The sequence below is a fragment of the Dasypus novemcinctus genome, chromosome 3 (assembly GCF_030445035.2).
Source record: "Dasypus novemcinctus isolate mDasNov1 chromosome 3, mDasNov1.1.hap2, whole genome shotgun sequence".
In the NCBI taxonomy this organism is placed as follows: domain Eukaryota; kingdom Metazoa; phylum Chordata; class Mammalia; order Cingulata; family Dasypodidae; genus Dasypus; species Dasypus novemcinctus.
Genome location: NC_080675.1, coordinates 171,182,210 through 171,205,814, shown reverse-complemented (window position 1 = coordinate 171,205,814; position 23,605 = coordinate 171,182,210). Strand labels below are relative to the sequence as shown.

General features: G+C 52.2%; 1 protein-coding gene across 1 annotated transcript; it reads left to right on the top strand.

Annotated features, from left to right (window-relative positions):
• Nucleotides 1–394: 394 nt before the first annotated feature.
• Nucleotides 395–12,685, top strand: PLIN1 (perilipin 1). Its single transcript, XM_058294684.2, has 9 exons — nt 395–569; nt 1,150–1,208; nt 3,930–4,134; nt 5,551–5,633; nt 6,633–6,897; nt 7,219–7,394; nt 9,751–9,927; nt 10,296–10,544; nt 11,449–12,685. The coding sequence occupies exons 2-9, from the start codon at nt 1,164–1,166 to the stop codon at nt 11,788–11,790; spliced, it is 1,542 nt and encodes a 513-aa protein (XP_058150667.1). The 5' UTR covers nt 395–569; nt 1,150–1,163; the 3' UTR covers nt 11,791–12,685.
• Nucleotides 12,686–23,605: the final 10,920 nt, after the last annotated feature.

Here is a 23,605-nt window from a genome sequence, read left to right as displayed (position 1 = left end):
AGGGTACCATATTCTGGGGAATGCTGGCCTTTGGTGGATTTAAATGTTGCTACGATAGAAATGAGTTGAAAAGTGTCCCACAGGCCCTTCTGTGGAGAAGGAGCCAAAGACTATAAAATTATATATAACTTCAGAACTTGTAAGTTTAATGATATCCCAACATCATTTTTCTGGAAAATGGGATTTTGAGAATTTGGGGCCAGAAACATGTTATGGAACTGGTATTTCATGGCTCTGGAATAACAACTCCTCTGAGCCTAGATCTCCTTCAGCTCTGAGATCCACCTCGCATCAGCTCAATCTCCTTGAAGAAGTTAGGATGTGCCCTGGGGACCCCACGTCAAATAACCATGGTACCGCTGGCCCAGCTTTCCCTTCCTCTCTGCCCTCCTCTAGCTGGGAGGTGGTGTAGCGTTGCCCAAGGCTCCCTAGAGTGACTGCAGTTGTTACTGCTGAGGCGACACTGACCAGCCTGGGACTTGCAGGCTGAGGAGCGAATCAGCCGGAGGGAGAGAGGGAGCAGCCTCTGCGGGAGTTCTGGGCAAACACCTTACCTGGTTGCTTCTGAGGTAAAGGGAAGAGGAGAAGGGCCAGGGTCTCCTGGGGAGTTTTATTGGGGTGGGGTGGTCTGCAGGATAACCCCTGGGGGAGGTAATTGAAGGTGAGTAACTGGGGGTGTCGAGACATTCTGGGGCCACAGCCTTTCTGGGACTCAGCGGAACTTGCTAGTCTTGCGAGTGAGTACTTTCCCCCCGGTTGAGCATAGAGGAAAGGACTGGCAGACATGCTTGCTTGGAAATCAAGGAATTAACCCAGAGCATTCTCATCAAATAAACCGCCTAACCTGAAACTTGTTCTTTTAGCCTCCTTTGTCCCCTCATTTCAGAACCCCTAGACTTCACCCTTCATGTCTTACCCTGAACCCAGTTAACATCAGTCTTGAGCAGTGGGCTGTGGAGCACCTCCTTCCTAGGGACTTGAGGGCGTAGCCTCTTGTGACATCCACCTGCCAACCTGTGCCTTCTGTTCAGGGAGATTGAGCCCCCGGGCAGCATGGGCCCGGCTGGTGGCTATGAGAGGTAGGAAACTGATCCTGTGGCGCTCAGGCCTGGGGGTTCCCTGACGGACCTGGGACCCTCTGCTCTGCAGCCTGAAGAGCTGGGATGGCAGTCAACAAGAGCCTAGCCGTGCCGGATGGAGCCCTCCCTGTAAGTAACTTGGGCTTGTGGGATGTGGGTGATGGACCACAGAGGGAGGGGGAAGGGGGGTTCAGGGCTTAGAGCAAGGGGATGTGTCCAGGGTCTATTCCTAGTTAGCTGATCTCCATATATGAATTCTTCTTGTTCTTGCCACCTTTTGCAGGGGATTGTTATAGGATGTGGGGGGCGGGGTGGGGCAAAAAAGATGCCTATAAATCAGCACCTGGGAAGAAAAGGACAGCATGGAAAAGAAGGGAACTCTGTGTTCTAAACCAGAGCGGAAGCCCAAGCTCCGTCCGCCACCCACATGCGGCATGTGCTTGGTGACTCAATACCGAGCCACTGCATTCCGGGACTCCAGGGGCATTGTTCACAGTTTAGCCTTTGGAATGGCACTCTTGGAGTTACGCAATGCGCAGCCTGTGCTGCTTTGTGTGGGAGCGGGTTGGAGGGTCAATGTGTCCAGTCTGGTGTCTCTGACCTGCGTTTCGCTGTGACTTGGAGGGGTTTTGACACTTCTAGGTGTGTCTAAGGCCTCCTGGCAAGACCTCTCCGATTCAGGCACAGCTCAGGTAGTTTGTGAAACTTAAAAATTGTGAACCCATATGCTACCCATCCTGGCCCAAGTTAGCCTTAATGAGAAGTTAGCCTTCTCATTAGGAATCACGGTGTTAAACTTTGTGATGAATCATAGAACACAGAGGCATGAAAAGGTCAGGTGAGTAGTGAAGCCATCGTGACAGATGGCCCCAATCCCTCCCCAGGACTTCTTTCCCCCTTTAGCTTGGACTGGAAAACTCCTGAAGGTTGTGTTCACGATGTTAAAGAAAGTTCCTTGCTATACAGCATTGTCTTTTTCTAGTTCAAATTTCCAGTTTGCAGCAGGATAAAAAGCTAAAACAGTACGGCCTGCTCTGGCTGTATGGGATGGGTCTTCTAACGCAGCCTCCTAAAAACCGACTAGGTTAGGGCCGCAGTCCTGAGCAGAACCCCGCGACAGCGTCAGAGTCAGAGCTACGCAGAGCGCACGCACTGCCGCGCCAGACCCAAGTTTTCTCCTTTCACTTTCTACGTGGAAAAATCTTAACATTCCTAAGAGTAAGAAGAATATCATGAACCCCCGTGTGCCTTTCTGAGCTCAAACAAGCACTCACCCACGGCCAGTCCTGCCTCGTCCACACCTCCATCTACGCTCTTCCTCGCGTTAGTTTGAAGGAAATCCCAGGCATTGTGCCATTTCAGACCTGAGTTGAAGTCCTGGCTCTGCCACTTACTAGCTGTGTGATTTGGGTAAGTCACCTAACGTCTCTGAGTCTCCGAACCCTCACTGGCAGAGTGGTGAAAACGCAGAGCTCAGAGGCTGCCGTCAGAATTAAATGAAGTCACGTCACCAGGGCACCCAGATCTCAGCCTGCAGCACGACAGCATCTAGTGCTGGTGTCCCTTTGCACGACTAGAATCCACAGTCTTTTACTCCAAGACCGGTGTTTTTGTACCAAGATTCCTACATGACCTAAAGTTTAATGATATGACTGCTGCCAGAGTTAAAAGGCATCAACCAGGGGATAGCACCCCAATAATGAGAAGTGATGGTCCCACTGCCCCTCACATGCTCAGCCCACCCCTGGAGGGCTGTCTTCAGGTTTGAGCAGTGTATTTTAAGAAAGACAGCCCCAAACCCTAGCATGTCCAGAGGACGGATTAGCAGACCAGGATGGCGAGCAGTGTGTAAACTGAGTTAGGACCTGGCACTACTTAGCATGGAGAAGGGACATCTGAAGGGAGATATATTTGCCTTCAAATATGTGCAGGGTTAACCAGCAATGATGAAATAGATTTTCTCAGAGCTGTTCCAGAGGGCAGGGTGTGGAGCATGGGGTGGAGGTAGAGTTCAGCTCAGCCAAGCTGTCCAACAGGGGCACAGGCCACTTTAGGAAGGGGTGAGCGCCCATCACAGGAGGCTTTCAAATTGAGGGCTACCAGAGAAACTGTGGAAAGATCCTGGCTGCAGAGATCCCTAGGGGCCTAAGACTGTGATCCTGTGCAGCCTAGCACATCTGAACAAACAGATTCCACAAGGTGAGTCCTTCAGCCAACTAGCATAACTGTGCCAGGCTTTACACAAGGCCCTGGGAATGCAGGGATGGAAAGGTCGTGACAGGTGTGCCTCAAGGTCACCAGTCAACTGGAAGAGCCACACAAGGACACAATTGCAGCATGGCGTGATGACCAATGTAGCAACAGCCCAGGGAAGGAAGGGGAGGCTTCACAGAAGATGTGATGGGCAAACTGAGCCTCGAGGGAGTGGTGTTTTGCCAGGTGGAGAGGGACGTGGGAGGGAGAGTGAACTTTCTAGTCAGGGCAACCAGTATGCACAGGCAGGGCGGTGGCATGCCAGGACAACATTTAGACAAAGCCACCAGTCTGTGGTGAACTAAAACTCTGGGCAGGTAGGCTGCCAACACTTGTACTCTACCAGTAAGTTTAAGTGGGAGCAGTGGACTGGAGACTTTGGGGTGGGCTGGAAGGTGCAGCGGGCTTCGGCTTGGCCCTTGGAGGACCACGATTGCCTCTGCAGCTCTGCAGAGCCCAGATGGCCACCAGGAGGCCGTGGAGGACACCCAGGGGCCTCTCTGGTCTTGGTTCCTTACTTGGACTTGGGCTCCGCCGCACAGGGAGGCAGGAGAGGGAGGTGGCATGACTCGAATGCGCTCCCTCCTTCCGTGCCAGGAGCAGGAGAACGTGCTGCAGCGGGTCCTGCAGCTGCCGGTGGTGAGCGGCACCTGCGAGTGCTTCCAGAAGACCTACACGAGCACCAAGGAAGCCCACCCCCTGGTGGCCTCCGTGTGCAATGCCTACGAGAAGGGCGTGCAGGGCGCCAGCAGCCTGGCTGCCTGGAGCATGGAGCCCGTGGTCCGCCGGCTGTCCACGCAGTGTGAGTCCCCGCAGCGCCCGGCCTGCCCTTCAGTCCTTGATTGACACCGTGCTTGTCTGCCCACCTGTCTGCCGGTCTGTGTCCCTCTGTCTGTCTGCCTGACTTCCCTACAATCCATGGCATGGCCTCCTAAGGCCTCTCTAGCCCAGCTGGCGTTTTCCGAGGATGCCAGCGATGGGCCAAGGACGGGCAGAGGGAAGGGAGGGGCAGAGATGTGGGGGCAGCGGTGGGGGCAGGGCCCATGGCCAGACCAGAGACCCACTTTAGGTGCAAACCCAGCAGCAACGCCAAGCAGCAGGAACCAGCAGAAGCTGGAGCGGAGCAGGGCGGCAGGCGCCCGGGCTGGCCAGCCGTGCCAGGGCGAGGGACGAGAGAGAAGCCCTCTGCGCCCTGCAGCCGATGGTACCCGTTTGCGACAGGCGGGGGCAGCAGAGAACTACCAGGAAGAGCAGAGGCTGAGGGCAGCTGCCCCAGCCCTCAGGGACAGGGCCTGACACCATGCAAATCGTTGTGCCCCGCTTGAAAATATGGTCTCCAAGGTGGAGCTGTTTAGAGAGCAAGGGAAATTCTGGCAAAGCTAGCAAGGCTAGGACCTTCCTAATAAGACGAATATGGGTGTCTGAGGATTCTGCGCAGCAAATGGGAGAGGGCAGACGCAAGCCCCAGGCCCTGGGCCGGCCTCCCTGCCTGCCAACCTCTCGAGTAATTTCTCTGGGTCTCGTTTGGCCTGATCCGAAGATGCTCAGCTCATCTGGGCTCTGTGCTGCTGAAGAATCTTGTGAAGAAAAGTAACACATCTGGGGCAATAATAAATGGAAAAAATCAATGCCCTATAAAGCGGTGGTCTCCACGTGGTGACTGCAGAGCAGTCGTCCTCAGTGGCCCCAGTGCAGGGTCCCCGGGAAGCACGTGTGTCTCGGGGGCTTACCCTGCCCTCTGGGCAGCTTCCCTCTCTTCCCAGGGACCCCCTGGAGACCCCAGGCTCTCAACACCCAGTGGTGGAAGGGAGGGTCTGGCCAGTCTGGGCGGGGCCAGCTAGTGTCCTCTAGTCCCACAGCCCCGGGCCGCGGCCCCCGCCCCCCTTATACCTCCGCTCGCCTCCCTGCTGCTCACCCGGACCCCAGAGCACGGGCAGGGGGACGAGGGAGAGGCAGGAGCAGTTGGCGGCCCACGCGGTTGCCATCCCCTCCTCCTCCCAACAAGCGCGGGGGCCATGCCTGAAGGCACACGCTGTGCTGCTGCAGCGACACGGTGCCCAGGGCATGGCGATGGCGAAGGCCCCCGGGTTCCGAGATGCATGCGGGAGAGCCGGGCTGAGGGGCGGGAGGGCTCCCAGGTCCCTCCTCGGCCCCGAGGCACCTGCTGGTTCTCTCGGTGGGGCGCCGGGCTCACCCCAACAAGGTCCTTCGCTTCCAGTCACAGCTGCCAACGAGCTGGCCTGCCGAGGCCTGGACCACCTGGAGGAAAAGATCCCCGCTCTCCAATACCCTCCGGAAAAGGTGAGCCCCTCACCTCCCCTCATGCCCCCTCTCTGCCGTCACCGCCTCCCGCAGGCTCCCGGCCTCCTCGGCTTCTCTGTCCAATAGCCCCGAAGGCCGGAGGAGCCCACCTGCCCCCAAGGCTTCTTCCTCCCCCCTCCAGACCCAAACCCAAGCAGGGCTCAGGGTGGGTCCCCCTGGGGCTTGGGGCCTGCGCTGGACCGCTTGGTGGCTACAGCCCCCTAAGGCCCTGGTCACATACCCATGGGGATCCCAGGATTGCAGGCCCATGTCCTTGGGCTCCAACCCTTTAGGGACAACGAGACACAAGGTCACTTCAGCCGATTACTGGGTAGCTGCTGTGGATGAGGGTCCAGGCGGGGTGCCCGGGGCCCTCGCCTCCTCTCACTGACCACACCGTTCTGAGCCAGGTGCGGCGACATGTGCCCTACAGAGCCGCCTCGTTTAATCCGTCGGCCACCGCTCTGGGCTAAGCTGGGGTGGCGATTCCCATTGCTCAGGCAGGGGCCTTAAGCGGGGGCCACGTGAGATGGGTCCGTCTGACTCCGAGGCCTGTGCTCGTCACTCCCCATCTTTCCAAATGTGTCACAAAAGAGCTCCCAGACTAATAGGAGAGAGAGACAAGGAACCGATTTTAACGCAGAGCTTGTAGGAAGCTAAAACGCATCTGCAAATGCGGGTGGGCCTGTGGTTGGCATAAAGAGGGAAGGAGCCTGGGGGAGCACGTGTGTGTACAGGGGCGTCACCGAGGAGTCGCCTTGGGGGCTGACCTCACCGGGGCTGGCGGCTGTGAAGAGCCAGGAGGTCCGGGTGGTAGGTGCAGGGAGGGTTAGAGCCCTTTCCTTTTCGAGCCCAGCTTCATCCAGGGCCCCCTGCTATTGGTGCCAGTTCCTTGGGCCTTTGCACGAGGCCTTCCTGGAAACCTGGCCTGGGGCCTGGGGCTCTGAGAGGGTGGCCCTTCCAGGGTCTGCAAGATCCGTGTGCCCCCCCGTCCCCCAGATCGCCTCGGAGCTGAAGGACACCATCTCCACCCGCCTTCGCAGCGCCAGGAACAGCATCAGCGTGCCCATCGCCAGCACATCGGACAAGGTCCTGGGGGCCGCCCTGGCCGGCTGCGAGCTCGCCTGGGGTGTGGCCAAGGACACCGCTGAGCTCGCTGCCAGCACCCGCGCTGGCCGGCTGGCCTCCGGAGGGGCCGACCTGGCCCTGGGCGGCATCGAGAAGGTGGTAGAGTTCTTCCTCCCTCCAGCCACGGAGGAAGCAGGTACCTGCCGCTGGGGGCCAGGGAGACCCACCCCGAGGCAGGGTCAGCGAGTCTATCTCCCCAGGGGCCCAGTAATCCGCTGCAGGTGGCAGGGGCTCCTCCAGCCACTGCTCTGGCGGAGGGAAGGCCCAGCAGGTTTTTCATATGGATCCGTAATCATCTAACACTGTCCCCCCGCCTCCCATCTGTACACAGGGAAAGTGAGTTGCCCAAATCCCCAGCGAGCTTGGGGTGGGGCTAGAACCCAGCTTTCCAGCCCTGGACTCAACCTGATTTCCCAGCTCCTCTCGATCCCCTCTCCCTTCTTCCGCCCCTCCCCAGCCTCTGCTCCTGGACACCAGCAGGCCCAGGAGAAGCCCCCCAAGGCCAAGCGGAGCCTCGCCAGCAGGGTCGGGGCTCTGGCCAGCACCCTCTCTCAACACACCATCCAGACCACAGTCTGGGCGCTGAAACAGGGCCACGCTCTGGCCATGTGGATCCCCGGGGTGGTGCCCCTGGTGAGTACGCGCCCTCGGCTCTGAGCGGCACCTGCCCGGGAGCGCCGTAGGCCGCTGAGGCCCCCCCCCACACCCCTTCACCCCCTTCTGTCCCCGGACCTTTCTCTCTTCCTACCTGGGTGGGGGACTTCAGGTCCAAGGACAAAAGGAGGGGTAGGGCCAGTGCTCCAGGTCCCAGGGGAGGAGAAGGGCTGGGAGATGAGCGAGGGCAGGCCAGGCTTGTGAGGACGGCCCTGCCCCACCACCTGCTTCCGTCTCCCCCTTTCTTCTCCCAGTCCCACCCCAGCCTTCAGTCCCAAGTGGGACCCCAAGCAGAGGTCCATCTGGTACCGCCCCTCCAGGCACACAGGAGTAGCCCACTTCAACGAGCACAGAACCTGTCGTGTCAGGGAGAGAGCCCCAGCTGGGCCCGTGTCCCTCACTGCCCCCAGGTCTCCGATTTCCCCTCTGGAGTATTCCAGATTCCGTCCCACTGCACACAAGCTGAAAGTACCCTTTCTAGGCCCATCACACAGGCCCAGGTAGAGCTCACTTTCCACCCCCCACCCCTATCTTTCTGGGTGCTTTAGTAGAGACAGGCTGGGATTTTAAAATAAGAAACCCTAGTAAGGAATGAAGGCCCAAAAAAGGAAAGGGAAAAGACAACGTAAAAGCCTAAAGGTCAGCAAACAAAAGAACCACTTTTCAGCCACTGTTTGGATGGTACTTTTTTTAAAAATTAATTTTATTTTATATTTGTCTTTTTTTTTAAGGTACATAGATCACAAAAAAAAGTTACATTAGAAAATATAAGAGGTTCCCATATACCCCACACCCACCCCACCCCACTCCTCTCACATCAACAACCTCTTTCATCATTGTGGCACATTCATTGCATTTGGTGAATACTGCACAGCATGGATTATCGTTTACATTGCAATTTACACTCTCCCCCAGTCCATTCAGTGGGTTATGGCAGGATATATAATGTCCAGCATCTGTCTGTGCAATATCATTTAGGACAACTCCAAGTGCAGAAAATGCCCCCACATCACGCCTCTCCTTCCCTCTCCCTGCCCTCAGCAACTACCATGGCCACTGTCTCCACATCAGTGATACAGTTTTTTCCATTACAGTCATAATAGGTCTGTACTAGAATACCAGTAAGTCCACCCTAACCCATATTTTATTCCTCCATCCCGTGGGCCCTGGGATGGTGATGTCCACTCTACCTCCAGATCAGGAGGGGACTTAGATCACACATGGCTGATGGATGGGATTCCCCTGCTTGCAGGCACTCTCCGTTCCCAGGTGTGGTGGACGAACATCTTCACCTGGGCGGTATTTTTTAAAAGCATCGTCGGGCCTGGCTCATTCCGTCATGCACAGCGTGAGGTGCCATGGCTCCAGCAGGGAAACAGGCCTGGTCCCCCTCTTTCCCTGCTCCTCTCCTTTCTGCCAGTGACAAGGGATCATTTGCTAATGGGGATCATTCACTAACGAGGGCCAGGATCGGCCCTCGTGCTGCCGCCCCTGGCCCGCGGTGGGTACCTCCCGCTGCGTGGCATGACCTCGGGCGCCATCAGCCATGCAGAATAGAACAGTGTTCCCAAAGTGGCATGACACAGAGGGTCCCTAGAGGTTTTCATGGAGCCCCTGGTGTCCTCCAGGGACAGAAGCCTACCGGGTCAGGTCAGTTTTCTCCCATGGGGACCTTGGCCCACTTCACTTTTTCACTCTTTAAAGAAATACAAGGAGTATCTCTTCCAGCTAAGCACACGTAGGTCCTCCGATGCAGCAGTTCCACTCCTAGGTGTATTCTGAGCAGAAATGAGCTCTCAGGTCCCCCAAAGACACACAAGAAGACACTCATATTGGTTTTGTTCTTAGCCAAGATTCAACATCACAAATGGCCATCAGCCATAGAGTGGGCGAATAAATAGGGGCTTATTTATACAGTGGAATATTACACAGAAATGAAAAAGAAGAAACTACTCCTATAAATAACAACATGGGTGGCTCTCACAACAAAAATGTTGAACAAAGGAGATATCCACGGAAGAAATCCGAATTGTATGATTCCATTTATATGACGTTCAGAACAGGTCTAAACTGATCTTTAGTGATAGAGGTCAGAGCTGCCACCCTTGGGGGGTGCGGGGTGTTGATCCGGGGGGTGGCTAGACAGGTGCACATCTGAGAAGTGTGTGGAGCTGAACCCTCAAGTTGTGCATGTCGGTCATCTATGATAAAAAGCTTGGGGGAAACTCTGCAGGAGCCAGGCCCTGCCCACCCCCCACCTCCAGACCCTGGGGCGGGGGCCCTGGCTGCCGGGGCTCCCCGGTGAGGCCAGCGGCCCGCGCCCTCCCTCCCGCAGAGCAGCCTGGCCCAGGTGGTGGCCCGGCGGCAGAGCGAGGTGCGGGTGCCCTGGCTGCACAGCCTCAGCGCCTCCCAGGAGGAGGACCACGACGACCAGCCGGCCTCGGAGGGGGAGGAGCCAGAGGAGGAGGAGGAGGAGGAGGAGGAGGAGGCCGAGGAGAACAAGCTCAGCGAGGTGCGCGGGGAGAGGGGCAGGAGCGGAGTGGGGGGTGCGAGCCTCGAGCCCACAGCGGGGGTGAGAAGCGGGCACAGGGTGAAAGGCACGGCACCTCCACCCCCCGACACCCTGCTCACGGCCTACTCCCACCACAGCCCCATAAATTAGGCAGGGGACAGATTATTGCCCCCATTTTGCAGATGAAGAAACTGAGGTTCAGAGAGGGAAAGCGACTTGTTCAAGGCCGCGCGGCCAGTGGCAGAGCCGGGCCTGAAGCGACCCAGCCTTTTCCCTTCGGTGTCCCTGCCCCTTCCCCTCCAAGCCTGGGGACGGGTGGGGAGGGACGGGCTCTCTCCCGGAGGTGCTGACCCCGCCGCGGCCCCCAGGCGGCAGCCCCGCCCCGCCCGCCAGGCCTCCTGGGCAGCGTGGCGCACAGCCTGCAGGGGGCGCTCCGGAGCACCATCTCGGCCGTGACCTGGGCCCCTGCAGCCGCGCTGGGCACGGCGGGGAGGCTGCTGCGCCTCTCGCCCGCCGCCCGCGCCGACGCCTCCACCAAGAGGAGGGCCATGTCCTTGTCCGACGCCCTGAAGGGCGTGACTGACAACGTGGTGGACACGGTGGTGCACTACGTGCCGGTGAGTCCCGTCCCGGGCTATCCCTCTCCCTCGGGCGCCTGCGTGGGGACAAGTAAAGTAGACCTGACTCAGGGGCTACCGCCCACCTCCCTCCCCACCCCCGGGGACCCTCGCCAATCCCCAGTGTCCCCAGACACACTTTGGCATCTGTGGGCCTGGCTGGGGCTGCAGCCTCCCCCGTGAGAGTAGAGGGTCCCCGGCCGGGGCAGCCCCCCAAAGCCTCCCTTGCTAACTGCCAGCCAAGGAGTCTCCTGCCCCCAGTCGGGAGGTCCCCAGTTCCCAAATGGAGGTCCAGGCAGGTTTGCACCCTGTTCCCTGGGGAAGGGCTGGGGGAGGTTTCCTGGGGACCCTGAGGCTAGGTTGGGAGTCCTGGGGGACAGCTCCGTCCCACTCCATCCCCAAGGGCAAACTCCCAAAGGGACACTGGTGCCATCCCTGTGGGCCACTGAGCCCCTTCTCGGAGCACCCCGCAGGTTGTGCAGGCTCTGGAAGGGCTGGTCAGGGCGGGAGGCCCCGGGACTACTCGTTTCCACCACAGGCATGCCCGGGGCTCGGGCAGCCAGCCTGGTCACCTTGGGTGGGGTCCCCAACAGGCCCGGGCGGGGTCCCCAACAGGCCCGGGCAGGAAGAGCCACTGACTCCCGCTCGCGTCCCCACCCAGGGAGGTCCAAAGGGTGCAAAGTTTTGGGAGGGGGTCGAATGGCCTTGCCTTGCCTGAGGGGTCTGACCTGTGGAAAGGATCTCAGGGGACTCCCCTGCGCCCCCCATCCGTGCCAGGGGCGCTCCCGACCCAACCTCTGCAGGGTCGCGCCTGGGAGGAATGAACGTGAGGGTCCCAGAGGAGTCAGCGGGCGGGAAGCGCAGGGCCGAGCTGGGGCCCTAACGCGGCGGCCCCGTCCCCCAGCTCCCCAGGCTGTCGCTGATGGAGCCCGAGAGCGAATTCCGGGACATCGACAACCCGCCGGCCGAGGACGAGCGCCGGGGGTCCGCGGCGCCGCCCGCGCGCCCGGAGCCCGCGCCCAGGCCCGCGCCGCACCGCGGCGGCCCGCGCGGCCCGCGGGGCTCCGGCGCGCCCCCGTGCCCGGGCCTGGAGGACAAGGACGAGACGCCCACCGGGTCGCGCCCGGGCTTCCCCGGGCCCCGCGAGAAGCCCTTGCGCAGGGTCAGCGACAGCTTCTTCCGGCCCAGCGTCATGGAGCCCATCCTGGGCCGCGCGCAGTACAGCCAGCTGCGCAAGAAGAGCTGAGCGCCGCGCCCCCGCGCCCAGGCCCGGCCTCCGCGCCCGCGGCACAGAACCCGCACCCCGCCTGAGCCACCGCGCGCGTTTCTCAGCATCTTTTCTAGAGCTCAGTAGTGAGGGCCTTTTTTTTTTTTTACGGGGCCCAAAGCAGCAGCCTCATGACTCGATGGCTTGTTTTCTACTAAAAAGGTCATTCTCTGACTTCATCTCTCACTTCCTTAACCAAACTTGTGGCCAAGTGGCAATTGACCGTTTTCGAAATTCGGATCCATTATTTGTGGGCAGTGAGGGTGTGTTACCCCTCTGAAGGGTCTAAACGTGAGTTCCTGACACCTTTTCAGCGCTGAGGAATAAGTATTGAGGCTCTCAGCAGACCGCCTGCAAGGGAACGCTGATCAGGTGCAAAAGCACCTGCGTTTATTTACAGGTCACTTTCTGAATCCCCTCTACCTTTCACAGGCTGAGTCCCCGGCCTGGCCCTCCTTGTGCACAGCCACATTTCCATTCGCATCGTCAGTGCCTCTCGCCTGCTTCACCCTTCTACCGGCCTCTGGAATCCTGGCACCCCTGACGGGGGGATGACAAGGGTGACCTCTCACCCTCTGTTTGAACTATGTCGACTATACATAGGCTCTAGCTGCAGCTGATCCCAAATCCTGTTTTTAAAAATGTTTATACTTGTTAAATTGAGGAAATGCTTATATGTAGTTTAAAATTTAACATTGCTAGGGGAAGCAGATGTAGCTCAAGCAGTTGGGTGCCTGCCCACCACATGGGAGGTCCTGGGTTTGGTTCCCGATGTCTCCTAAAAAAACAAAGATGATGAGCAGACAGGGAGCCCAAACAATGGGAGGGGGGAGTAAATAAAATAAATCTTTTAAAAAATGTTTTAACATTACAACAGGCTGTATGTCTTCTTTAGGTTCTTTTCATAGAAGCAACAGTGGTACCAGTTTCTTGTTCCCTCCCAGATACAGCCTGCGCATGTACGAGCATTTACTCCCCGCCCCCGCTTTCACACGCCTCGGGGCGTTGTATTTGCCTGCTTTTTTCTTTTAACAATACATCTTAGAGATATTTTTATATTACTTCATAAAACTCCTTCTTAATCTTTTTAACGGCCCCAAATAAGGTTTTTCAATGGCCTTAAGCTCTTCATATGGCGGATGCGTGTGATGGTTAAGTTCATGTGTCAGCTTGGCCAGGGTTTGGTAAGCATGCACTGGCCTGATTATTGCCGTGAGGATATTTCGGGCACTGAAATCACCGGTCAGTTGATTGCAGCTATGGCTGATTAATCAACCGAGGAGATTGCCTTCAGCAGTGAGAGGTGTTTCATCCAGGCAGTTGGAGGCCTTTGAAGGAGAAGTGATGAGTCAGCAGTCAGGAGAATTCCCATTGCCCCTTCAGCTCCCAGCTTCTCCCGCGGAATTCACTGCAAACCTTCACTGGAGATCCCGGCTTGTGGCCTGCCCTACCGACTTTGGACTTGCCCACCATCCCCATAGTTGTGTGAGACAATTTTATTAAAAATCTCATAATATTTACATAATGTCTATATACATCAATATACATATCTCCTGTCAGTACTGTTTCCCTAGAGAACCCTAATACAGTGTGCCATCATTGATTTAACTAGTTCCCTAATCATGGACTTCCAGGTTTCCCATTTTGTGCTACTGTAAACAGTGGTATATAATAAATGACCTTAGAAAAAATGTCTTCATGTACATGTGTGAATATATTTGTAGGATATGCTTGTAATTTGTAACTGTGATGTCCTGGGTGAGTGTGCAGTTTAAATACTGATAATGTCAAATAGGCTTCCAAACCAAACCTTATTTTATTCTTATTTTTTTCTTATTTTATTCTTATTTTTCTCTGCAGCCACAGGTATGTGCATAGATAAGTAGAACAGCTGTCAGTCCTTTTAGACATCCGTGTGTACAGCTCCCTCCTAAACTCACGAGCACACTCTTAGGCCCCAGGCTGTGGCCCACCTGCGAGAGCTCCCAGGAGCTGACCGTGGGGCTCTGGCAGATCTTTGGTGTCATGAGCCCTGGTTTTGGAGTCTGAGCATGCCCGGAATGGGAAGCGGGAGTCATTTGCAGACATGCACACGTGGCGCAGACATACACACGTGATACAGACATGCACACGTGATATGGACATGCACATGTGGTGCGGACGTGTACATGTGATATGAACATGCACACGTGGCATGGACATGCACCCGTGGTGTGGACATGTACCTGTGACATGAACATGCACACGTGGTGTGGACATGCACATGTGATACCGACATGCACACGTGGTGCGGACATGTACATGTGATATGAACATGCACACGTGGTGTGGGCATGCACACGTGATACAGACATGCACATGTGGTGCGGGCATGTACATGTGATGTGAGCATGCACACATGTGGACATGCACACATGGCATGGACACGCACCCATGGTGCGGACATGTACCTGTGATATGAACATGCACACGTGGTGTGGACATGCACACATGATACAGACATGCACACGTGGTGTGGACATGTACATGTGATATGAACATGCGCACGTGGTGTGGACATGGCCAGGACCCTGAGCTAGGCCTTGGGCCTACCCCCCTTGCCCCATGATGCAAGCCATGTCTTTGGGAGCTGACATGACAAGGATGAGAAGGCAGAGCCCAGCCTAGCCCTGGCAGGGATCCCATGGGCAGCTGCTGAAGAAGTGACCTCAGGCCTGGGTGGACAGAGGAAAATGCCTGGCTGCGTTCTTCTCTGGGCTCTGGAAACCACACTTCTAGCCTCCCAGTCCTCCGGAGTGAGCTGTGGGTTCTCTTGCTGGGCCACCCTCAGCAGAAAGAGAAACTGGCCTCTCAGCAGCCCAGCAGAGGGAAGCAGATTTGGCTCAGTGGATAGAGCATCTGCCTACCACATGGGAGGTCCGCAGTTCAAACCCTGGGCCTCCTTGACCCGCGTGGAGCTGGCCCATGCACAATGCGGTAAGGAGTGCCCTGCCATGCAGGGGTGTCCCCTGTGTAGGGGAGCCCCACGCGCAAGGAGTATGCCCCGTAAGGAGAGCCACCCAGTGTGAAAGAAAGTGCAGCCTGCCCAGGAATGGTGCCACACACACTGAGAGCTGACACAACAAGATGATGCAACAAAAAGAGACACAGATTCCCAGTGCCGCTGACAAGAATCAGCAGTCCAGCAGAGTGGAGCCTGGGCAGTGTGCAGTAATCAACACTCCTGCTGCCAGGCTCTGTGCCCTCCCAGTGCCCTGCACTTGACCAGAGTGCTGGGGGCCAGTGCATGGAATAGGACAGACAGGAAACAAGTGGTTTAAGTCTTAAAGTCTCTTTTTATCACGAAACCCTCTTGATTATGTAGCAAGTTGCTGTGAGCTGGGCCCTCTGGATTTCTGCACACTTTTTGGCTGAAAGTGGGGCAAAGCATTTTGCCCTCTAGATGGTGGGATGTGGGACATTTTCTTTGTTCTGGAAGCATCACTTGGGCAAGGGTTCTTGGCCCTGTAGATGTGGAAGCCCTTCCACACCCAGTGTCTTTGGGAAGATCTCACAGAAAATTCTTTGGACTGAGAAGCCAAGGTCTCTCTCCGAATACCCCATGCCCTCCAGTCCAGCTGACAAAATGTACCAGCAACTCAAGCACAGCATTTGGAGATGGAAAAAGGACCATTACATTACATGTAGATCTTTTTTTCCCCTCTTAACAGATAACACATATTTACCCACAGAATTATTTATCACTTTATTCTTCCATATGCTTCTGGAATCTCAATGTCCCAGATACCTTCTGTAACTTGGAAATGTATTAAAGTATAATGTTCCCAAACATTTCATACTCAGCGTATTAGTCAGCCAAAGGGGTGCTGATGCAAAATACCAGAAATTGGTTGGGTTTTATAAACGGTATTTATTTGGGTAGGAGCTTACAGATACCAGGCCAAAAAGCATAAGTTACTTCCCTCACCAAAGTCTACTTTCACGTGTCAGAGCAAGATGGCTGCTGCCATCTGCGAGGGTTCAGGTTTCCTGGGTTCCTCCTTCCAGGGTCTTGCTTCTCTGTGGGTTCAGGGTTCCTTTCTTCCTGGGGCCTGCTTCTCTTTCCTTTGTGTGCTTACTTCCCGGGGTGCCAGCTTAAGACTTCACTATCAAACTCCAACATTAAGAACCTTCAACTCGGTCCTTTGTCATGCCTTTTATCTGTGAGTCCCCACCCACCAAGGGGAGAGGACTCAATGCCCTAATGACGTGGCCCAATCAAAGCCCCAATCATAACTCGATCATGCCCAGGTACAGACCAGATCACAAACATAATCCAATACATCTGGTTTTGGAATTCATAACCATATCAAACTGCTACACCCAATCAAAACTTATAAAATTCACAAATCAAAGTATTTTATTTTTTTTTAGATTTTTTGGAAAATTTATTTCTCTCCCCTTTCCCATGCCACACCCCACCCCCCACCCAGTTGTCTGTTTTCTGTGTGTTCTTCTGTATCTGCTTGTATTCCTGTCAGTGGCACCCAGAATCTGTGTCTCTTTTTTGTTGCGTCATCTTGCTGCATCAGCTCTCCGTGTGTGCTGCGTCATTCCTGGGCAGGTTGCACTTTTTTTGTACTGGGCGGCTCTCCTTATGGGGCGCAATCCTTACACATGGGGTTCCCCTATGTGGGGGACACCCCTGAGTGGCAGGGCACTCCCTGCGCACATCAGTACTGCTCGTGGGCCAGCTCATCACACAGTTAGGAGGCCCGGGGTTTGAACCTTGGACCTCCGATGTGGTGGGCGGACACCCTATCTGTTGGGCCAAATCTGCTTCCCCAAATTATTTTGAATATTTAAATGTTGATCACAAACTGAAGAGTCAAAATTCTTTCAGAACCTTTCTATATACTCCGAGTCAATGCAAACTTCTGCATGTCTTGTTAGCATCTCATTTTGGTTAGCTGGCTTGCCCAGAGGCCTGAGAAGGAGGACTGAGCCTGTACAGTCAGGTCTCCCTCTGGGACCTACTGTTGGCTCTTCCACCCATGTACCCACACTCAACTTAAATAGAATGTGAGCAGCACCTTTTAAATGGCTTGTGTGACAATCACATTCCCACTCTGACACCATTCCCTGAATTTTGTGTCTACCCTTCTCTTGCTTTTCTTTACAGATTTACCTTCTATGTATATGCCCCATCACAATATTATTTAGTTTGTCATGTTTTGAACTTCATTTAAGTGGAATCACATGGGTTCTTCTGTAACTTGCTTTTTTTTACCATTCAAAATTATGTTCCTGCGATTCATTCATTTCCACTAGTGATTGTAATTAAACAAACTATATTTTTATATTTACTAAGTTTATATAAATATACTATAGTTTATTTAGTCATTTGCATTAGTCAGAATTGGTTCCTCTGGAGACAGAAAGCCTCAAATAACAGTGTATATGAGTCAGCTCTTGCCACGATATTGCTGCATAACAAACTGTCCTAAAACTCCATGGCTTACAATATGTACTTATTGTTTTGCCCATGGATCTGCAGGTGATCTGTGGTTAGGCTCATCTCCGTGCACGTGTGGTGGCTTTGCTTCAGCCTGAGGATTAGCTGAGCTTGGCTCCAGGCTGTGGGTGGGGTGACTTACATGTGGGATGTTTTCAGCCATCACTTCTTTGAATATTCTCCTTGCCATTTTCTTTCTTCCCCTTCTGGGATACCTACAGTTTGTATATAAGTACTTTTTTTTTTTTAAGATTTATTTATTTATGTCCCCTCTCTCCATTGTCTGCTCACTGTATCCATTCGCTGTGTGTTCTCCTGTGTCTGCTTGTATTCTCATCAGGTGGCTCTGGGAACTGATCCTGGGTCCTTCTGGAATGGGAGAGAGGTGATCATTCTCTTGCAACACCTCAGCTCCCTGGTCTGCCGCATCTCTTATTGTCTCTCCTCTGTGTCTCTTCTTGTTGTGTCATCTTGCTGCACCAGCTCTCCGCATGGGCCAGCATTCCACGTGGGCCACCTCGCCGCATGGCCCAACTTGCCCTTAGGGCCCTGGTTATTGAACCCTGGACCTGCTATATGGTAGGTGGGAGCCCAACTGCTTGAGCCATATCCACTTCTCTATAGTTACTTTTGATGATGTGTCACTGGTTCCTCAGGCTCTTTTCTCTCTCTCTTTTTTTTTTTTTTTTCATTTTTTCCTTTCTGCTTCTCATTTTGGATGATTCCTATGGTCCTATCTTCAAGTTCACTGTTTCTTTCTTCTGCCAGCTCCAGTCTCCTATTGAATTTTAAATTTCTGTTACTATGATCTTCAGCTCTGTTTAGATCCTTTCCATAATTTCCATCTATCAATATTCTCTTTGGTTCATATGTCATTTTCCTGATTTCCTCAGTTCTTTGTCCATACTTTCCTTTAGCTCTTTGAGCAATATTTAGAATCATTTCTTAAGTCTTTGGTATGTCCCAGGGATGATCCCCCTGTTTTATGGTTTCTTATGCTTTAATCTTCTCCTTTGCCTGGACCATCATTTCCTGTTTCTTTGTATGTTTGTATTCATTTGTTGAAACCTAGACATTTTTATTTTTTAATGTGTTATCACTGATTTTTAGACTCTGAAGCTTTGGTTCCTGAAGCTTGTATCCAGCTAGTGCTATGACAGAGCTTTCTTTGATTGACAGGTGCTAACAAGAAAATAAAATAAAAGTAAAGAACACATTTCCCATCGTTGCAGATTGACCTGTGTGTGCTCTTCTTCGGAGTTTATCCATACAGAGTTTAGAGAAGTGGGCCCTAGGACCCTTCAACAATTTCCCACCTCCCACCCCCCTTACACAGTCCTGAATATCTCCTCTTCTATTTGGGTACTGCACTATGTATCCTACAGCCAGCAATCCCTGGCCCCAGGCAGCCACTTGACTGCTCTCCCACAGCAGTCAGTGGGAGAGCTCTGTGAACTGCTTTCTACGTGCAGGGCAGTTCTGGGATGGCGAGTCTCTCAGGCCACCACCAGCCAGACTGGGCCAGATGTGCATGCTCCTAGTATGTGCACAGGGCTACTCTGCCTCCTCAGGAACCAGGGCCAGGGACCCACACTGGGCATGTGGCTGGCTCCCTGCTGAGCTGGTGAGGAGCAGGGGAGGGGCCAGCCAGGATGCCCCATGAGCCTACCATTTTTAAGTAGCTTTTTTCTTGATTTGGCACTCACCGTGTTGCTGCAGCCCTTTAACTATTATTTCTTAGAGCTTTGAGAAAGATGTTGCTGCCAGTTGTTGCTGATTGTTCAAGGCATCTGTGGGGGATGAGGGAACCCGGCCTCTAATGACATTTTTTTCTCCCCTCCCCCTGCCCTGCCCTGCCCTGCTGTTTTTGCTCTCTGTGTCCACTCGCTGTGTGATCTTCTGTATCTATTTCTCTTTTTGTCTTCTCTTCTTCACTTTTGCTTCAAGGATTCACCAGGATTCGATCCTGGGGACCTCTGATGTCGAGAGAGGTTCCCTATCAATTGCACCAGTTCCTGGTCTCTGCCGTGTTTCACTTTGACTCTCCCCTTCATCTCTTTTTTGTTGCGGTATCATCTTGCTGTGTGACTCACTTGTGTGGGCACTGGCTCACTGCATGGGCATTTGGCTTGCTGCACAGGCACTCAGCTTGCCACTTGGTTACTTGACTTGCCACAAGGGCACTGGCTAGCTGTGGGGGCACTGGCTTATGGGCACTTGCTCACCATATAGGCACTCACACTCTCTAGTGACATTTTTATTTATTTATTTTTTGTATATTGAAGTATACCACTCATACATAAACATACAGAAACAATAAATGTAGAGTAATAGTTGTGAACTTACAAAACAAACATACATAACATCATACAGAACTCTCGTACCTCACCCTACTACCAATACCTTGCATTGTTGTTCAACCTTTTTAACTAATGATTAAAAAGCATTGTCAAAATATTACTACTAACCAAAGTATTTTCCCCCAACCCCCCATTATAATTATTATCTTTATATCATTTATATCTGAACATACATAAGCAATAAGTGTATAGTAAAAGTTGTGAACTTACAAAGCAAGCATACAGGGGTTCTATACATCAACTTCTACCAACATGTTGCATTGTTGTGAGATGTTTGTTACAAATTATGAAAGAATACTGTCAAAATCTTACTACTAATTATAGTTCTTATCTTATATTTGGTGTATTTTTCCCCCAACCCACCCTATTATTATTTTTAAAATATATCTTTTATGACAGAAGTGGTAAACTTACAAAACAATCATGCACATGTGCAGAATTCCCAATCAACACCCCTCTATCAATACACCATACTGTGGTGGAACATTTGTTACAAATAATATCATCTGATTGTTACTACATCCATAGTGTACACTTGGCACACATTTTCCATATTGTCCCATTATCAGCACAGTATATCTTTGGCATAGATGCAAGAATATTTTATTATTACTGCTAACCACAGCCCATATGTCACTCCAGTTGTTTCTTTCCCATGCTTCTCCACATTCCCACCACCCTGCAATAGTGGTATATATTTGCTCTAGGACACTCTTGCATCTGTACTATCAACTACCATTCTTACCCACCTCTTGGTTTACTGTGCTATTCAGTTCCTAGATTACTCTCTAGCATTCTGTTTATTGGCATTTACATACCTAGACTACCATTTTCAGCCACATCCCCATTTATAAAATAGCTGTAATCACTATTCGTTACCATCCACTCTATACATTTCCACATTTTTACAGTAAAGCTAATTAAAACTGTTACATACATTAAACATCAGTAGTCCATCTCAGTTCTCCTCTTATCTCCTTTAAGAATCCACTACCTACCACCAGAGCTTGAAGCTATTTTCCTACAATTTCTTCTAGAAGCTTTATGGTTATTGCTTCCATGTTCAGGTTTTTGATCCATTTTGAGTTAATTTTTGTACAAGGTGTGAGATAGGGGTCCTCTTTCCTTCTTTTGGCTGTGGATATCCAGTTTTTTCAGCACCGTTTGTTGAATGGACTGTTCTGCCCTAGCTGTGTGGGTTTGACAGGCTAGTCAAAAATCACTTGACCATATATGTGAGGTCTGCTTCTGAACCATCAGTTTGGTTCCATTAGTCTATGTGTCTGTCTTTATGCCAGTACCGTGCTGTTTTTACCACTATAGCTAGGTAATATAATTTAAAGTCTAGAGAGGAGAGTTTGCTTTTTCCTTTTTAAGATATTTCTGTCTATTCAGGACCCCTTACCCTTCCAAATAAATTTGATAATCATGTTTTCTGCTAAAAAAAAATGCTGGTGGACTTTTTATTGGGATTGCATTGAATCTTATATCAATTCGAGTATAATTGACTTATTAATGACATTATTCTTCCAATCTGTAAGTATGGAATGTTCTTCCAGTTACATAGGACTTTTTATTTTTAAAGATTTATTTTATTTATTTATTTCTCTTCCCTTACCCCTCCCTCCCATTGACTGCTCTCTGTGTCCATTAGCTGTGTGTTCTTCTGCTTCCACGTGCACTATCAGGTAGCACTGGGAAACTGCGTCTCTTTTTTGATGCATCATCTTGCTGCATCAGCTCTCCATTGTGTGTGTATTCAGATTTTTTCAGATGGGAGTATGTTGTGCTTCTTGAATAAGGATATCTATGTCCTTCAATAGGGTGGGGAAGGGAAACGGACTTGGCCCAGTGGTTAGGGCGTCCGTCTACCACATGGGAGGTCCGCGGTTCAAACCCTGGGCCTCCTTGACCCGAGTGGAGCTCGCCCATGTGCAACGCTGATGCGTGCAAGGAGTACCCTGCCACGTAGGGGTGTCCCCCGCATAGGGGAGCCCCACACACAGGGAGTGCACCCCGTGAGGAGAGCTGCCCAGCACGAAAGAAAGTGCAGCCTGACCAGGAATGGCGCTGCCCACACAAAGAGCTAACACAACAAGATGATGCAAGAAAAAGAAACACAGATTCCCATGCTGCTGACAACAACAGAAGCGGACAAAGAAACAAGATGCAGCAAATAGACACAGAGAAAAGACAGGTGGGGTGAGGTGGGGTGAGGTGGGGTGGGGTGGGGTGCGAGAAATAAATAAAATATTAAAAAAAAATAGGGTGGGGAAGTTTTCTACCATTATTTCTTCAAATATTCCTTCTGCCCCTTTTCCCTTTTCTTCTCCTTCTGGGCCACCCATGCCATGTATGTTTGCACATCTCTGGCTGTCATTTAGTTCTCTGAGAACTTGTCAATTTTTTTCATTCTTTTCTTCATCTGTTCTTTTGTATGTTTACTTTCAGAGGTCATTTCTTCAAGCTCACCAATACTTTCTTCTGCCTCTTCAAATCTGCTATTATGATTCCAATGTTTTTTCGATTTCATTTATTGCACCTTTTATTCCCATAAGATCTGCTATTTTTCTATGTATGCTTTCAAATTCTTTTTTGTGGTCATCCAATGTCTTCTTAATATCCTTAATCTTTTTAGCCATCTCATGGAATTTATTAAGGTGATTTGTTTGAACGTCTATGATTAGTTGTCTCAACTCCTTTATGTCATCTGTAGGCTTATCTTGTTCCTTTAGCTGGGCCATATCTTCCTGTTTCTTGATGTAGATTGTAATTTTTTGTTGGTGTCTTGGTATCTGGCTTACTAGAGTATTTATTCTGGGTGCAGTTTTCTCTTTAGTTTAGGGCTTCCTTCCATTTCTCCCTTGCTGGTTGTGCAGTAGGAACCAAGGAGGTAGTTGGTGCTATAAGCTGTGAGGCTCAAGCTGCCCTCATTGCACCAGGGACCAATAAAGCTTCTCCTAACTTTCTCCTTTGCCAGGGGCAGGGACAGAGTCACAGCTGTGTGGGATAATCCAAGCCATGCAGACCTACACTCTAGTTGTCCAGAGAGACTGATGAAGCTTCATGCCCCTTTCTCCCCTGCCTGGAGCAAGGATGGAGCTGCAGGTGTAGGCAGCAATCTATGCAGCGCAGGTCTAAGATGAACGTGGTTGCCCTGGTAGACTTCCGATTTTCAGTCTGTGCCAGCCAAATGTACCTGCAGTTACCTGGAGTTACCAGAGGTGGAGCTGAAGCCTAGGCTAGGGCTGCAGGTTGATCTGGGTGAAAGAAATCAGTTCCCACTGTCACTGCGATCTTCAGTCAGCCCGGCCCCCTTTCATGCTGGGGCAGAGCCAAAATGGCAGTCACTGGCCTCCCTCCAACCTGGACAGGTTCAAACTTGAGCTGTTCTTTTTTTTTTTAATTTTTTGTTTTAAGATTTTAGAAATTTATTTCTCTTCCCTTCCCCCTGTTGTCTGCTCTCTGTGTCCATTCGCTGTGTGTTCTTCTGCATCCTCTTGCATTATCAGGTGGCACTAGGAAACTGCATCTCTTTCTTTTGCATCATCTTAGCTGTTCTTAGAGTTATACCTTAGTTAGCTGAATCCGCCAATCCATAGCAGAAATTAGTGACCAACCATCTCCTCCTCACCTTTTCCGGGAAATGGAGCTTCTAATTCCAGCTACAGAACAGCTCCTGGGGCGGCCTGCACTACCAAAGCAGGACAATCACTGGCCTCTGTGGCTTGGCTGGTAATTTCTTGGAGAGGCTGGTGCAGGTCCCTGCAGCTTCCTTCCTGCTGGAGGTGGCACTGGGGCCCAGACTAGACCTGCAATCTGACCTGGATGGAAAGAAGCCGGTCCCCACCAGCACTGGGATCCTCAGTCCACCCCACTTCCCCTTGTGCCAGGCATGGAGTTAAGTTGGTAGCTCCCGGCCTCTTTCTGACTTGGACAG